Genomic DNA, 17,001 nt, shown 5'->3' on the forward strand with positions numbered 1-17,001 from the left:
AGATTTCCCGCCGGCGCTTTCAAGGAGAGAGGGCGGGAGTGACGGTTGAATGATGACAGTTACCCAAACCCACCCTCGACACATTTTTTCCCCCAGCAGGCATTGGGGGCTCTACCCAGCATTCCAATGGGCAGCGGGGACTGCGGGAACTGTGGGATAGCTTCCCACAGTGCACTGCTTCCAAAGTCGACGCTGGTCCCGTTACTGTGGACTCAGACAGTCGAATTAGTGTATTTAGTGTGGATACACAAATTCGACTTCATAAGGTCGATTCCACAAATTCGAATTAAGTAGATTCGAAATAGTCTTGTAGTGTAGACGTACCCTAAGATCAGACATGACTGCATATGTTGTATCTCATTCATTCCTGAAGATAACTTTAGATAGCAAGCCAAAAGTCAACCGGTGACCGCAATCCCTCATAGAAGAGTCCTTGGATGAAATTCTGGCTCCATTGAAACCAATTCAGTGAAGCCAGGATTTTACCCCTAGAGAATTTAACAGATAGTTATAACCTCTCTGTAGGTTTTTTGATCCATCATTTAGAGTTTAATAGAAAATTCTGCAAAAAAGCTACAGAAAAGTTCTCTTTTTAAATTCAATTCAATGGGCATTATGGTAATTTCTATAGAAAGCTATTGGCTTCATCCATATTTGGTTCTATAGGATTTTTCCATTAGGGATTCACATGCCAAATGCTGCCTTTTCTCTCCCAGATCCAAGGCCCAAAAGACAGTGGAACTGGTACAATTGTGCTACTAAGTCAAGGGCCAGCTCACACACCAGGGATTCCCGATCCCAAATATACACCTCAGACGATGCTCCACATGGATTCCATTCACAAATTAGTTGGAATAGCAACAAATACAATTTTGTAGGGCCAGATCAGGACCAGGTGATCTCTGCACATGTCTGATATGGACTTAAATCTGGTGCATTGTAATAATGTCCAATACACCTTCTGATCCTGGTTTCAGGATAGCACCCTGGAGAGCAGTTAAATGCTAGTGGCAGATGAAGAAAAGGGGCAGGAGCATCCATGCAGATCTGGCGGCTGGTTTCTGTCAGCAACTACTACAGAGAGAAAACAATTTTATCATTAAACTCTTTGATAACAGTACAGAGAAGAATATACAAGGCCATTCTGTGTTTGTGACAATGTGTTAATTAATGGGAATTCAGAAGAATGTTAATTTTACTTGGTTCCATCCCTTCATTTGTAAAACTCAAATTAATAACTTGGAGTCAAAGCCTAAAAACCAATATGCCTTTGAGTAATTCTTACTCATATGAGTAACCCCACTGAGGTGAACAGGACCACTACTCTCAGTAAAGATTACTCACAAGAATAAGGATTTTGAAAGAGCTAGCCCTTTCTTTGCACCCTACTGGGACTTAATTAGCTGTGTGTGTTTTAGAGTCAATTGTTAATCTTCTTGGGTCTATTTGCTGGTGGTAGGGATAGGACTAAAAGCCTTAGAAAAAGATATATCCCTCCCCCGCCCTTCCCCAAATACCTTTCTGTCTGACCTCTTTAAAAAAAAAAAAAAAGAGTCAGGTTCAACTAGTGATGCTTTAATTTATATTTTTCCTTGAGACTTCTTTATATTCTTGTACTTAATTTTTAATACAGTCCATTAACTTTCCAAGTTTGGCTCTCTGGTATATATGTTGACCAGTACTATGTGGAAATATTTTAAAATAGCTATATTCTTTAGAGAGGAATTATTGCCAGTTATAATAATAAAAATAAATAAGTGCTTTATGTAGCATTTTGATATCCATTGCTTTGCCTTATAAATTCTAGCATATTGTTTATGAACAGCGTCTCTAAGAAAAGAAGATGGAATTAGAAGTTAAATAGAGTTTTTGTAGCCACTCAGGATATTGTGTCAGATTCTCAGCTGGTATAAATCTAGCCCTGTGTGCTCCTTCCCCACCCCCATGGTTTTGTTTCCTTAGCATGGTAAATTACCTGTCCCTTTGCCTTTACTCTGCACTGCTTGCTTAATATAAGGCATAGGAGCATCTCAGTTTAAGCAGGGGAGAAAAAAATAAAGCAGCTCCTTTCTGTGATGCATAAGATCCAGTATAATCCCCTTAGGGGATGAAAAATAGCAGCATTTGGAGTCCAGGGCTAATACAAGGGGGTTGGCAACAACTGTCAATTTTAAAGTGCGTCCAAAACTCAGATCTCTGACATCAATGAAAAAAAAAAAAGCTACCTCAACTAAATTAGCTCAAAGCTATTTGCATAATGGGTCCAGAGGCGGCACAATATAAGTAGGGAGGCACTAGCCATCCAAAGAGAACTTCGCACCCGTTCTATTGGATACTGCAAGTGTCTGTAGCAAAGAAGGAAAACTCTGAAGCTCAGATGTGCAAATATATCTAAAGAAGGAATGAACTGAAGATCCTCTTGGGAGAAAGATCAACCAAACCCACAAAACACAATCCAGGTAATTTATATATTTTTAAGCTGCCTACTTTAACTTTTCTTCTTAAGATTGTACTGAACAGCATAGTATTCCTCAGCATGCCACTGTTAGAGCCACTATTCAAGGATTTTGTCAGAGTAATAGAAGCCTGCCATTAAGAGAGTTAACACTTGTTTTCTGTTTAGAAACTGGTGTATTGTCTTCTAAAACTTTTAGTAGAGAGGGTGTATTCCTTTCATTGAACAAGTCTGCTAGGGATGCTATTTAGCTAAATGGGATGTATAGTAACATAGGTTTCAGAAATGAACTTCACTGCTTGGTAAATAAATGATCAGAACTTAGAGAAAATGTACTAGGTGCTTCAGAAATTCCAGAGACAGATCAGAGCAAATGTAGATACTAGTTTTATGCATGTGCGTTGTAAAATGTGATATTCTTTGACTTGACCAGAAAGTGTGCTTTCCAAACACAGAAGATAGACCCTGACCTAAGAGTGCACAATTCTCTCTCTCTCTCTCTCACACACACACACCTATTTTGTGTGTGTACCCACAAGAAGGAAAACTCAATTGCTTATTTAAGGTGGATTTCTAACTAAAGGCAGAACAAAACTGTGCTGCAAACCCTGGGATTATTTTAAAGCAGTCCTTTAGTTTAACAGAGGGAGTTATTTAGTGAAAGCCGTCCTTGGGGCAGGTGTACGTACATGTGTAAAATACAAAACAATATGCTAACAGTTTCAAAAGGGAAGACTAGAATAGTCTGATCAAGAGATATTAAAAATGCTAAATGTATATGACATCTAAAACCCAAATAGCTGTTCTGTACAGAAAGTGAACTAGCCCTCGACATTACTTACAAAGAATTTACAAATTCTTTGGAGCACATCAAAACAAAGTGAGAGAGCGGTCAGAAAAATTAAAAGGGACAGGAAATAATTTCCACGAGACACTCCAGTCTCTGCGGCAGCTCAGAGCGCTTTGTACTTACCCAGGCTTCTTCCTGAGTTACTGGGTACGCTGTAATTGTTGTTGGTTTTGTTCCATTGCTCTCCCCTGTCCTTTACTTTCCCATGAAAGCTGCAGGAACTCCTCTCCCACAATGACATCCATCCGGCTGCTGCTGCTCTCCCTCACTCTCTCCAGTGTCTGTGTCAGTCTGGGGCAGCCCATTCCAGAGGCAAACGAGAATGGAGATAGACGCCGTTTGGATGACATCCTGCAAAGGGCAGAAAGCATCATCCTTCGGTCTATCCTCAAGAAAGCAGAAGAGGAGGAAGAGACTAATAAAGGTAGACGTGACATTGGTGCTGTTAGCACGCTACTTAGAGGGAGATCTTTAATTTCATTGTGCTTAGTTCCTAGGGTCTATTTTTCTTTCCTGAGAATAATAAATAAAAGGGGGGAAGAGTTAGGCCAGCTGTGACACAGAGAAATCAGGAAAAGAGGTTCTCTTCCCTAGGGAGCTTTACTAGCCTGGGAACTGCTGCACCAGATCAGACCAATACTCCACCTAGCCTGGCATCCTGTAGAAGATGCTTCAGAAGGGATGATAGAATCACTGTGATGAACCTGCCTGTAGAGAAGGTTCCTGCAGGGGCAGCTCTAAAGTTAAAAGCAGGCAAGCGTATTCTCAGCTACTCCCTGCTAGCCTCCTTGTCACCTGGACATCAGATGCTCCTTACCACTCACACTCCCCCTGTCGGACAGCAAGGTGTCAAATTTCCATGGAGTGCCCAGGCTGCCTCTGGCAACATCTCACAAATCCTCTGCTCCCAGCAGCCACAGCAGCAGAAGCTGGCCCTGATCGGAAGCCTGTGGAAGAAAAGGTGCAGGTAGCTGCAGATCCTGTTGCCGGAAGCAAAGGGAGAAGGGAGCTGGCCCTAGAAAGCCCACCCCCACCTTCCTAGAAACTTACTTTTCTTTTTTTAAATGAAAGGGGAGATTCTCAGGTAGTCACATGAATCCAGGAGCTGGGGCTTTAAGAAAAGGTATAAATATTGCAAGACATGCAATAAAAATCATAAGAACTGGCTGCACTGAGTCCCCAAACTTTCAAGATGTCCTTTACTCCCCTGCCTCTACCTGCCACTCAGCCCTACCACCTCCCCTGGCATGCAGCTCCTGCCCTGTACCCACCTCTGCTGGCTCTGCAACTAAGCGCCTCCCCCTGCCCCTGCGCATGCATCCTCCAGCCCCTGGCCTGACTCTACAGCAGCACCCTTTCCCAAATTTCTATGGTGCAATGCTCTAGAATAGCGTATTGGGTCCTATCATTGGATTCCCTCCCAATTCTTTTCCAGACTGGATTTTTTTTTCTTTCAAACCATCCTTGCTGAAATGATCATATGTCAGTCTGCACTTGGCTACCCCATCCAGAGTAACCCCATTCCAGTCCACAGAGTTGCTCTAGGTTTACAGTGGTGCGACTGGGAGTGGCATATAACCCTATGCTCCCTCCAGAGCTATAATAAATATACCCCAGGGAGCTCACAGTTCAGCTTCCAGATGAATAATGATAATCACGAAAGTTCATTAACGCTGGTCATTTCCTTGGACAGAACCAAGCGCTCCTCAGCCAGACTGGTTTTCCAAAAGACAACACCCTGGGAAGAGATTCCCCAGTGACCTAGAGAAGAGGCAGCACCCTGGGAAAAGGGAAGATGAGGAAGAAGTGACTTATGGAGAAACTCAGAAGAGACAACATCCAGGGAAAAGAGAGGAAGACGACGACCTTGGCAGCGACATGGAGCTGCAGAAGAGACAGCATCCTGGAAGGAGGTCACTGTGGGACCAGTATGTTGATATCCCTAGCACCCAACTGGCCTATCTGAATGAACTATCCAAAAGGCAACACCCGGGCAAGAGGTCTCTGATTTACAACAAGCGTCAGCATCCTGGCAAGAGGAGCTGGGATGACAAGCTGGATCTGGGCGACCAAGACATGGAGAAACGCCAGCACCCTGGAAGAAGATACATGGATTCTGAAAGCCCAGATTATGATGCCCCCTGTGACCTCCAGGATTCCTTCAACTGTAGCAAAGGCAGCTTCTTGCTCGAGTTACTAGATAATGTCAACAACGGCAGAGTAGAAGAGAAGCGGCAGCATCCTGGGAGGAGGTTTGCTTGGGAAGGTGAGGCAGGAGCAGAGGAGTGAGAAAGGGCGATTGCATTGGCCATCATTTATATTTGATTCAGTGTGATCTGCCAGGCCACTTAAAGTTCTGTTCATTCCCCCCCCCCGCTGCTGCTGACCTGCCATATGAGTAACTCCTTAGAAATAAAGCTAAAGTCCTCGAGGATTAAAGCCCTGATTCAGCCAGATACTTAGGCATGTGCATGGTCCCACTGAAGTCAATGGCACATCTCACATATTTAAAGTTAAGGATGTGCTTACTTTGCTGACTCAGGGGGACTAGGCTTAATCCTGCCAAGTGCTGAGTGCCTTCAACTCCCACCAACATGGAAATTGAGGGTGCTCAGTATCTTACAGGATCAGGCTTACAGGATCACCAATTGTAACCCCTGAGGACTAGAATGGCCCCGTTATATGAGTTCAGGCTACTAGATGATGAAGCAGAATAATTACATGGCTCTTCTTATGCAAGTGACAACAAGTGAATACAAGTGAATTTACAAAGAGGGAGAGAACAACATATGAAGTGATTTCAAAATGAAATTTAACAGGATTTTACTTTTAAATAATACATTAGTGAAACATGTACGTTTATGCACTTCAGCCTATTCTGATAATAAATATTAATTCCTGGGCAGAGAGAGACTATGCGCGTATGTAACAGACTGGATGTTTAGCTTTAAACCTTGCCTTCAAACAAACGACTCAAAACCAAACAATATTTCATTTAGAAAACTACAGAACAAGGACATTTAACGTGTCATAACAATTCAACAAGTTGAGAAGAGCCGTGTGTGTGACTACATAGTAGGGTCCTCTAATCAATACATCTACATTTCAGTCATTTGATTTGAAACCGATGTCTTCTCTTTATTAGATAGCAACATTTTAAATTGCAACAAGCAGGCATTTTCTCCATAGGAGAATTTTTGTTGTTCTTCTAATTAAGTTTCTCCCCCTCCCCATAAAAAAATGTTTTCACTTTATGTGGTCTACAGATTCTGCAAGGTGTTTATTTAGCATGAACAATTAATAAACATCAATAGTCAATCCCATTGTAACTTCGGGTGTCCTTTATGGTTGTGCAAATGCAATTCGATAACATGAAAAATATCAAGTCTTCTTGAGTTTAAATTAATATGAAAAATATTTTTCTAGGAATCATTATCTTGCATCCTGGTGGTTACTACATGTTTGTATATAGAACTATTTTGCTATTGAAGTGGAAGGCTGATTTGTACAAAAGATAGTACAGTCCCTTTTGAAACCTTCTACTTGTGTATTATAATAAAGATATGCATCTGGAATAAACCCACAAGCATCCTTGTTACACAGCTACACAATGAACTTTGGTTATTTGAGTCTGAGACTTGTACACAAAAGGATGTTTTAGTCTGAGTCAGACTGGTTCTACATAACATAAGAAATTTTATTTCTTTGGTACATGTACAGGTTGAACCTTGAAATGTCGGTCAATCTGTGCAGCATGGGTATGTGTCTATACAAAGACACCCTTTCATGCCAGTGACAAGAGATGGAGTAATTCACCATTCTTTAATGCTTGGACAACACTTAATGCTCTGCGCTTAGTAACCAGTTACACAGGTGTAACTAAGATTGGAATCTGACCTGGTTACTGCAACTGCATGAATAGATTGTGGATTTGAACACACACCTCTCACATTAGATATCTAAGCAGTCATTTGCACATGTACCTACAAATAGTTGTATGTGTGTTTGTGGGGACATGCAAATTGGCCTGCAATGCACACCACCCTAGGTTTATTATTAAAATCAGACACAGCGCAACTCACCTACTTCACAGTGTATCAGCAGCAGAGCAAAGAACAGGAACTAGGAATGCTGACTCCATATTTCCTGGTCTTACCTCTAGATACACTGATTTTCTTGATCAATAGACATTTATCAAGTGATGTTGAGGTCATCTGCTATGTTAGAAATAGTAGCACTATTGTCAATATAGCCCATGGCTTTTAAAAAAAATCTGGTTTTTCAAAGCAGATTTATCCTACTTGATTAATCTGATCAAAATATTTTAATACAAAACTTCCATCCTATAACGTAGTGTTCCTTTTCATAGAATTCCTATGATATAGCTTTTTTTCCCCCTGAAGAACTTCACTGCTTAGACATGTCGGTGGTGCCATATGGGTGTTTTACCCTGGAGAGAAATAATTAGCAATCTTAGCAAGTGTCACTGAAGTTAGAGGTTCCCAAGGCGACCCACATGCAATGTGGTCAATCAAGCAATTTGCATCTTTGGAGATAATTTGTCCTGTTATATGCCTGTGATGACTGGCAGGCATCAATTACTGGCAATGACTTTCTAATTAACAACTGGCAAGTAAATCCTCAAAGCAGATAGATGGGTACATCTTGTACACTTCAACATCCATTGGCACACTTTGTGCATCAGATGCCTTTTAAAGGAGGTATTTCTCATTTTGTAATGGAAGAAAGGAATTAGTTTAAAGACATTTTCTTGTGCATTATTCCATGCATCATTTCCGATTAATCAGGCTTTTTAAAACAGGGAGAACCCTAACGATATGACATGTGACCACCAACATGTGCCTTAACAGGTGCAAAATAAAGAAATGGGGCTAGAATGTTTTTCATAATTTCAGGAATAGACAAACATTCCATAGCAGCAAACAAAACACAACAGAGTCCCACAAGATGGAGACCCTTGTGAATCTACTCCAAGAACGCTGAAGGAAGAACACGCAAGAAGCCAAAGTTTGGGGGAAAAAAATAGGCTGATGTAGTTCTGCAGCTGTGGGGACTTAGGGAAATTATCTGCTGGTCAAAGTTATTCACACACAGCCACAAGGTAAGGTGCTAACCGCGAATGAAGATAAGAGGGCACAGTCAGAAAGTCAGACATCATGAAAAATACTTTACCTCTATTACTAAGAGCATTGCAGATCCTTAAAAAGGTAAAGAGTTTAAAAATCCAATTTACTCTTCATTCTGGATACTTTTTGGTTTTGCACTTTTCTCTCAGAGGCGAGAATGAAAAATCAGCAATTCAGTTTCACTTTTTTCTACGATTGGTTTTTATTTCAGGATTTCTGCACTACCAGGGGGATGCTTATGTGTTTAAAGAAAACCACCACCTCCGTTAGATTTCCTTTTTAAAGGAATTATTTCTGTCAGCATTAGATTTTGTAAAAGCTTCTTGGGGGGGGGGGGGGGGAAAGAAGGGGGTGTATAAATTTTAGGCCAAATCTGAGCTGACAATGTTTTACATTCAATCAAGTTTAGCACATCTTTTTTGTGACTGCAATTTTTTATAATAGGCATGAACTTTGTAATGAAGTGCTGCTAGCGTTGAACTAAGCCAGGCTTAATGTAAGCAGAATGAGATGTTAGGAAATCTTCCCTCACACAGTTCTGCCAGTACACCTCAATCATTAGCCACAGCTAGGGCGGGCTGGAAAACAATTCCATTTTGCAAACAAATGTTGAGGTTTCAAAAAAAAAAAAAATCTCTGTTCCATGGTGGCACAAAACCAAAACCTTTAGAATTTTGTCATGAAAAACAGATACCGAGACACCCCAGAATAGCTAATAGCCTGTTAGTGCACTTACAGAAGTGGAAGATCCCGTCCAAGTCCCTGCTGTGCCATGAAATAGCATTTTTCAATACGAAAAAAGTTTCACATTTTTTTTGACCAGCTCTTTCCACAACACTCCATCTGCTCCAGTGCCGGGCCCCTGAAAAGCTCTGGAACAGCTCCTGAAAAAAGGGATGCTCAAGCAGAGACTAAACCCAGCTGAACCTGCTGGTAAACAGGGGGTGCTTTAACCTGGTGGTCTAGTCAAAACTGGGGTCAGTCACGGGATTCCACTCAGGAAAGTGCACGTCACTGGCAAGACAGTTTGAGTGTGTCTACACCAGTGGTTCTCAAACAGTGAGTCGGGAGCCCAAAGTGGGTCGCGACCCCTTTTTAATGGGGTCACCAGGGCTGGCTTAGACTTGCTGGGGCTCATGGCCAAAGCCCAAGCCCGAGCGCTTCAGCTCTGGGGAGCAGGGCGCAGGTTACAGGCCCCTTGCCTGGGGCTGAAGCCCTTGGGCTTCGGCTACGACCCCCTGTCCTGTGGCAGTGGGGCTTTGGCTTTGCCCCCCACTCCCTCCCCGGGTGGCGGGGCTTGGGTGGGCTCAGACGTCACTCCCCACTTCTGGGGTCTCATAGTAATTTTTGTTGTCAGAAGGGAGTTGCAGTGCAATGAAGTTTGTGAACCCCAGTCTACACTTTGAGCTGGAGGTTTGCATTCCAGTTCAGGGAGACAGACCTGGGCTAGCGCGTGCTAAACAGAGTGTAGCTGTGGCCGCATGAGGGGCTAGTCTCCCTAGTGTGGCGGACAGGTACGTATAGGGAAGGCTAGCCCTCCTGCCACTCCACCTTCACTGCGTTTTTAGTGCACTAGCTTGATCAGAGCTAGTGTGGGTGTCTCCCCTCTCCTGAGGCTGGAATTCACACCTCCAACTTGAAGGAGAGAGATCACAGCTGCAGTTCACCCTGAACTGTAACAGTAGTACAGTCCCATTTGAAATGCTCTTCCCAATGTCTGATATCAGCTGTGAAGTGCGCAGGTTGGATGATGAAACATGAGGTAATATTAGAGAGGAGCCTGAATCAGAGCTCCGGATCTGAAAATCCACAAACTTTGTTGGGAAGGGGGTGGTTTGGAGCGAGATCCGAACTCTGCACTTCAGTATAATTGCTAAATAGTATTTTTTCAGTTACGTAACAACCTTCATCCCATACATATACAAGCATCATTGAACCTATTGCTGAACTGCAGCCACCTCTGAGGTGCAGGGTGGCAGCTACTCTCAGCTCTTAGTGGGGGAGGAATTTGGCCAGGACCTTGGGGCAGAACCCTATTCTTATGAGATATCTAATCACCACACACAGCAGATGGACCCAAGTTTATCAGGTCTCACCAGAAAAGACACGGAATGCAGCTTCTCAGCCTTGAAAGGCTGCAAGTCTGACTACACCCTGGTGGCCCCATCAAGTCTATGTATTTCAAATCTGATACTGCAGACACTAGGCTAGCCCTCCAGGTGACAGTGTTTAATAACGCAAACAACAGAGCACGTAGGGACAGAGATGGAAGTGTCAGTAGAGAGTACCAAAGATTGTGGCAAGCCTGAGAAGAGAGCTCAGCAGGCAGAGTTGGGACACTATTAATCTCTTCCATATGCGTTTGTATAATTGCAGGGTAGTGGTGAGTCAGTGAGATCTTTAACTGTCGGGCCACTGCACACGCATGATTATTTCTAATAATGTCAACCCTGGCTCAGTGAACCTCGTTCCCTTTGAAAAGGCTCAGAAATCCAGTCAGACCTATGGCTTGGGAAAAATAAACCCTGAACTCTAGTATCAGCTTCTCAAGAAGGCAAGAATATATCCTGATATCCACACCAGCTCTTGGTTAGGACCCAAATTTAGTGGCCATATTGGGTACTGAGCACTTCTCAAAATCTGGCCCTTGTTTAGGTGCCTAATTAGGAGCTGAGCTCTTTCGAAAATATAGCCCCAGCCAGTGCGGGGTGCTGAGCCCTTAACAATCTGACCCAGAGACATTCCTCTGTCAGTATTAACCCAATATGCCCTATGAGTATGAAGAGACTCGTGTTCCCATGGTGTGAGTGTCAGGAAATGTTCTCACCTTCTTGAGTAGCTGAGGCTAGAGATCAGGGTTTATTTTTCCAAAGCCATTGTTCTGACTGGATTTCTGAGCCCTGGTCTACACTGGGGGTGGGCGTGGGGAGGGGAAATCGATCTGAGTTATGCAACTTCAGCTATGTGAATAATGTAGCTTAGTTCAACTTACCATGGTGTCTTCACCGCAGTGAGTCGACTGCTGCCGCTCCCCCGTCGACTCTGCCTGCGCCTCTCACAGCGCTGGAGTACAGGAGTCGATGGGAGAGCGCTCGAGAGGTCGATTTAACAATGAGCCAGGGCCAACATCATTAGAAATAATCATACGTGTGCTGTAACCGGACAGTTAGAGCTCACTGATTCACCACTACCCTGCAATCTGGCCCTGAGCTCTTTGGAAAAAAATCTTACCCGCACTGAGCTCATGCAGAGGGCAGCTGGGGCAGAAAAGCAAATAGTGACTAAGTCACCCTCATACCTTCCTTGACCCTTGTCTGGCTGGGGGAGAAGGGGTGCAAAGCAGCCCATAGTACAAATTAGGGCTGCTCTAACATGCACCAGTTAGAATAATCCCTTAAGGACTGTTCTGCCGGCCAAGAATTAGTGGAGTGTACCACACTCTGGTCCTGCCCCCTTCTCACCCTTTGCTTTATCTCCTACTCTGGGAGAGGGAGACAGGAGGCACCGACAAAGCCTGCAATGCTGACTTTATTCTAGTCCAGGTTTCTCCCATGCTTGTGGAGCCCTTTGGGCTGGTTTCAGGTCCCTTTGCACTTGCCAAATTTGACCCATATTATTTCTTCTGCTTTTTGCATCACTCAGTTTATGCTACTACCTCTCTTCTCTGCATGCCCTCATGCTCTATGAGAACAGCCACTATGCTGCTTATCACATAGCTATTGCCTGTGTTGTCTCACTGTATATCTTATAAAGGCTAGACCTGTGACTGTGTTTGATAATGAACTTGCTTCAGTCACTCACACAGATCTGCTCTCTATTCTCCAGCTGGCTTCTCTTCTTAATGTCCCTGCTCATAAGTTTGGCACTGGTGGCTCAAGAGCCTTTCATGAATAGCCTGCAACGGCTTTTCTGCCGCAGACTGTCTCTATCCAAATCTCTTCCATAAATGTCTCTTCTCACTTGTGTCTTCAATTCTTTCCCCCTCTGCTGTCATTTCTTATTTCACTTAAGTGGTATTATTAAACTCTGTAAAGCTGTTCAGAGGATACAATTTGCATGAAGGGCACGAGGCAAAATAAAGCGATATTTGAGAGTCCTGCTTAAATCCACTCAGGATTGTCTTTTTCTGACCTATAAAAAAGGAGCTTAGCAAATGGTGCAAAGCCACTGGGAAGAGCACAACACTAATTAGCTGATGTAAGCGACCCCCCCCATGGAAGCTGGCACCATGGGCGGCAAGGGGATTGAATCCTGTTAGTTATTTGGGGTCATGCTCTATATGCACTCCATGCACTAGGATGGGGTGGGCAAACTTTGTGGCCCGAGGGCCACATCTGGGTGTGGAAATTGTATGGCGGGCCATGAATGCTCACAAAATTGAGGGTTGGGGAGTGTGTGGGGGGTGAAGGCTTCACTTGGGGGTGCAGGTTCTGGGGTGGGGCTTGGGATGAGAGGTTGGGGGTGCTGGAGGGTGCGCCGGGCTGGGACCAAGGGGTTCGGAGAGCGGGATCAGAGCTGGGGTGCAGGAGGGCGTCAAGGGTGCAGGCTCCAGGCAGCGCTTAACTCAAGCAGCTTCTGGAAGCAGCAGCAGCATGTCCCCCCTCTGACTCCTACGTGGAGGTGTGGCCAGGGGGCTCTGTGCATTGCCCCGTCCACAGGTGCCACCCTTGCAGCTCCCATTGGCCACAGCTGCCAGACAATGGGAGCTGCAGGGGCAGTGTGCGGCACCCCCTGGCTGCCCCTATGCATAGGAGGTGGAGCGGGGACATGCCGCTGCTTCTGGAGCTGTGAGGAGCTACAGCACAGGCAGAGCAGGGCAAGCCCCCAACCCCACTCCCCAGGTGGAGCTTGAGGGCTAGATTAAAATGTCTGAAGGGCTGGATGCGGCCCCCGAGCCGTAGTTTGCCAACCCCTGCACTAGGAACTGCAGACTCCAGCCCTGGATCAGACTCTAACCCTCCCCCCTCTCAGGGGTTCAGAGCCCAGGCTACAGCCTGTTACTTTTAGCTCCATAGCCCCACAAGCCAGAGTCAATTGACCCAGGCTTTGAGACACAGAGTCATGGGTTTTTCTTTGCAGCATAGACATACCCCATGAAACTACAGGTTCTGAAGTGTTTGCAGGATCAGGGCTTTCAGTTGTAAGCACCTGTGATAAATAAAGTGTGTGTGTGTAGGGGCTGGGGTGGGGGGGGAGCTCCCTTTTGATGGGCACCCAGCCAGCCAGCCGGCTGTAAAATCCCTCTTGGTAGCTGTTCTCTACTTGCTTTACCTGTAAAGGGTTAAAATGTCCCCCAGGTAAAGAAAAAAGAGTGGGCACCTGACCAAAAAGAGCTAATGGGAAGGCTACAGCTTTTTAAAATTGGGAAAGAAACTTTCCCTTTGTCTGTTCTCTCTGGGCTGCAGGGACACGGAACAGCAATGCTATAAGCAGGAATGCTGTGTAAGGTTGAACCAGGTATGAAAAATTATCTTCCATACCTAGAAGGAATCATTTGGATAGGGAATGTTTAGATCGGTTTATTTCGGCTTGTGGGTCTCCTCTGTGCTAACCCCAGATGCTTTTGTTTGCTTGTAACCTTTAAGCTGAACCCCCAAGAAAGCTATTTTGGGTGCTTAATTTTATTAAAAACAAAAAGGAAAAAAATACACCTTTTTTAAGAACAGGATTGGATTTTTGGTGTCCTAATAAGTTTGTGCATATGCTGTTTGATTAGCTGATGGCAACAGCTAATTTCCTTTGTTTTCTTTCTCAGCTCTTCCCCAGGGGGCAGGGGGTGAAAGGGCTTGAGGGTACCCCACAGGGAGGAATTCCCAAGTGCTCCTTCTTGGTTCAAGGGTTTTTTTTAGCATTTGGGTGGTGGCAGCGTTTACCAAGCCAAGGTCAGAGAGAAGCTGTAACCTTGGGAGTTTAATACAAGCCTGGAGTGGCAAGTATTAATTTTTGAATCCCTGCGGGCCCCCGCCTTCTGCACTCGAAGTGACACAGTAGGAATTCAGCCTTGAAAACACCTTAAATCTGTGTTTGGTTTTTTTTATTTGCCTACAAACCAGTGGCATTTTAGGAATAATAGTTATAATTCTCACTCCAATGCTCAAAGTCAGTGGGAATTTTTCCATTGCCTTCACTGGGCATTGGATTAGATCCATGATCAGAATGTGTGACCTGGAACAATAATGCAATGTCATATGTCCAGCAGTAACAAGAACGTTTACAATTCAGAGTTGCAGAGCTAAGCAACTCCGCTAAAGTTTCACATTCCAGAATCATCATCAACTACTGAAGCATAAAGGAGTTTGATTCCCCAGCAGCATCCCTTACAAACTTCTCCAACGTGGGTTGTTTTTTGGCTGGGGGGGAGATGGGGACAAGCTGCATAATTAATACCTCTCAACACACTGTAAACCTCTCTCATCCCTAAAGCCATGCCCCTCCACCCTCCTGAGCATGATGCTGTGACAAATGCTCAACCTCCATTTTATATCATTATAATTACCATGGGCTGAGCATTTCATAGGGACATGCGGTCCCAACAAAACCCTTTATTATTATTTTTTAAATGGCACTCAAACTCCTTGAGCTGATGAAACAACATCAACAAAGCTAGAAGGCATTGCTCACCCAGTGACTCACTCCGCTAACATTACATTGCCAACTGCACTTTTGAAGTAATACTTACACCAGTGGTCTCCAACATTTTTAAACACAAGATCATTTTTTGAATTTAAGTGCAACCCAGGATCTACCTCAAAGAAAATGTAGAAATAACAGTAATCACACAAACCCAAATGCTCCCTGCCCTGCCCCTTCTGAGGCCCCGCCCTGCTCCCTCCATCCCCCCTCCCTATGTCGCTCACTCTCCCCCCCTCTCACTTGCTTTCATCAGGCTGGGACAGGGGGTTGGGGTGCAGGGGGGGTGGGCTCTGGGCTGGGGCTGAGCTAAGGGGTTTGGAGTGTGGGAGGGGCTCTGAGTTGAGCCTGGGGCAGAGGGTTGGGGTGTAGGCTCTAGGAGGGAGTTTGGGTACAGGAGTGGGCTCAGGGCTGGGCAGGAGGTTGGGGTGCAGGAAGTGGCTCAGGGCTGTGGCAGGGGGTTGGAGTGTGGGAGGGGTGCAGGCTCCAGCCAGGCACTGTTTACTCAGGCAGCTCCCGGGCGGCGGCACAGCAGGGCTAAGGCAGGCTTCCTGCCTCCCCTGGCCACTCCTGGAAGCAGCTGGCATGTCTGGCAGCTTGCTCCTGGAGGGGGAGGGGCAGATGGCTCCGTCCGCTGCCCCTGTCCGCAGACACCGCCTCTGCAGCTCCCATTGGCCATGGTTCCCCATTCCTGGCCAATGGGAGCCATGGAGGCGGTGCCTGCAGGCGAGGGCAGTGAATAGAGACCCCCTTGTACCCCAGGAGCCACTGCCGTACATGTTGGCTGCTTCTGGGAGCAGCGTGGGGCCATGGCAGGCAGGGAGTCTGCCTTAGCCCTGTTATGCCACTGGACTGTTAGTGACTGATCTGCGGGTTTGGCTGCAGGAGGGTTGGCAACCCTAGACTGAAACCGAGATCGTCTGTCAGAGGCTCCACGACTGACCAGTCAATTGCAATCTACTGGTTGGTGATCACTGAGTTAGACCATCCTAATGAACAACTCCCTGCTCCAGAGCAGTCAAATAGAGGCACCACACACCAGAAGTGCTGAGGCAGAATCAAGTTCTACTATAACCAGTGACAGTGCACAGAGAGGATGCAAAGAGAAAGTCAGCTTGTTCTTAAGGAATAGAAATGTGGCAGGCTAGAGGTGGATGGAGTTTACTCTGCATGGGACAATGTCTGCAGCGAGTTATGAGGGAGGATTGGAGACTGAAGGTTCCACCAAGCTCTCAAATGGAATCCCTATGAAAAGAGTTGGAAGGGGAAAGGTCTCTGAGACGGTGGGGGTACTGTACTGTACTCAGGGCTGCACTGTAACTCAGACTGGGGAATGGGTATTTCTGGAGTCCATAAAGCCATTCAGGTCTGTTTCTCTTGATAAAAACCGTTGCTGTCTAAAGATCTCAAGAAGAAAACTAGGAAGAAGAAACTTGCTGACGGAATCCCCGTTTGTGGCTGAGCAGGTGGCAGCTCACTTGGAACATAAAAGGTCAGAAGCGGTAGAGATGGAAATGTCTTAGAGGATAGATTCTGTCCACCTGCGTAGACTAGACACAGCCCCCAACATGTCAGGTATTAAACAGTTTGATTGATCTTAATCAGAAGGCCAAGAGCATATTTCAGTCACTGAGGCCTGGACAGGCACTTTGCAGTCTAGCTCAAGTAAGGCGTACATATGGTGTAGCTGTGCTGTACCAGGACCAGGATGGGGAGCAAACTGACTCAGGAGAGCTGCTCCTGATTTACGCTGGTGTGAGATCAGAATTAGGCCTTACATCCCAAAGTACAATTCAGGGGAAATGGAGGAGTCTCTCCTGGGTTTGCATCAGAAGAATGGGAAACTCCTCTTTCAAGGCTTTGATAACTAAACACTATACTAGCCCCATGTTCACTCAGAACTGTGCCCAGGCTTGTGA

The 17,001-nt window shown here is 45.3% G+C and overlaps 1 protein-coding gene and 1 long non-coding RNA gene across 2 annotated transcripts; one reads left to right on the forward strand and one right to left on the reverse strand.

Moving 5' to 3' along the window:
* Positions 1-959: 959 nt before the first annotated feature.
* Positions 960-4,245, reverse strand: LOC123344709. Its single transcript, XR_006572627.1, has 3 exons — positions 4,123-4,245; positions 3,429-3,656; positions 960-1,074 (listed from the first exon to the last, which is right to left on the reverse strand). It is a non-coding gene; the product is annotated as an uncharacterized LOC123344709 (long non-coding RNA).
* On the forward strand, positions 3,540-5,594 carry LOC123344708 (pro-thyrotropin-releasing hormone-like). Its single transcript, XM_044981173.1, has 2 exons — positions 3,540-3,729; positions 4,999-5,594. The coding sequence occupies exons 1-2, from the start codon at positions 3,540-3,542 to the stop codon at positions 5,592-5,594; spliced, it is 786 nt and encodes a 261-aa protein (XP_044837108.1).
* The last annotated feature ends 11,407 nt before the right edge of the window (positions 5,595-17,001 follow it).

This window comes from Mauremys mutica, chromosome 11 (assembly GCF_020497125.1).
Source record: "Mauremys mutica isolate MM-2020 ecotype Southern chromosome 11, ASM2049712v1, whole genome shotgun sequence".
Classification (NCBI taxonomy): domain Eukaryota; kingdom Metazoa; phylum Chordata; order Testudines; family Geoemydidae; genus Mauremys; species Mauremys mutica.

Bases quoted from the DNA above. Each gene is read 5' to 3' on its own strand.
- LOC123344708 (XM_044981173.1), top strand. From the start codon at position 3,540: ATGACATCCATCCGGCTGCTGCTGCTCTCCCTCACTCTCTCCAGTGTC. The intron at 3,730-4,998 runs GTAGACGTGACA...TTCCTTGGACAG, and splicing joins GGAGGAAGAGACTAATAAAG to AACCAAGCGCTCCTCAGCCA.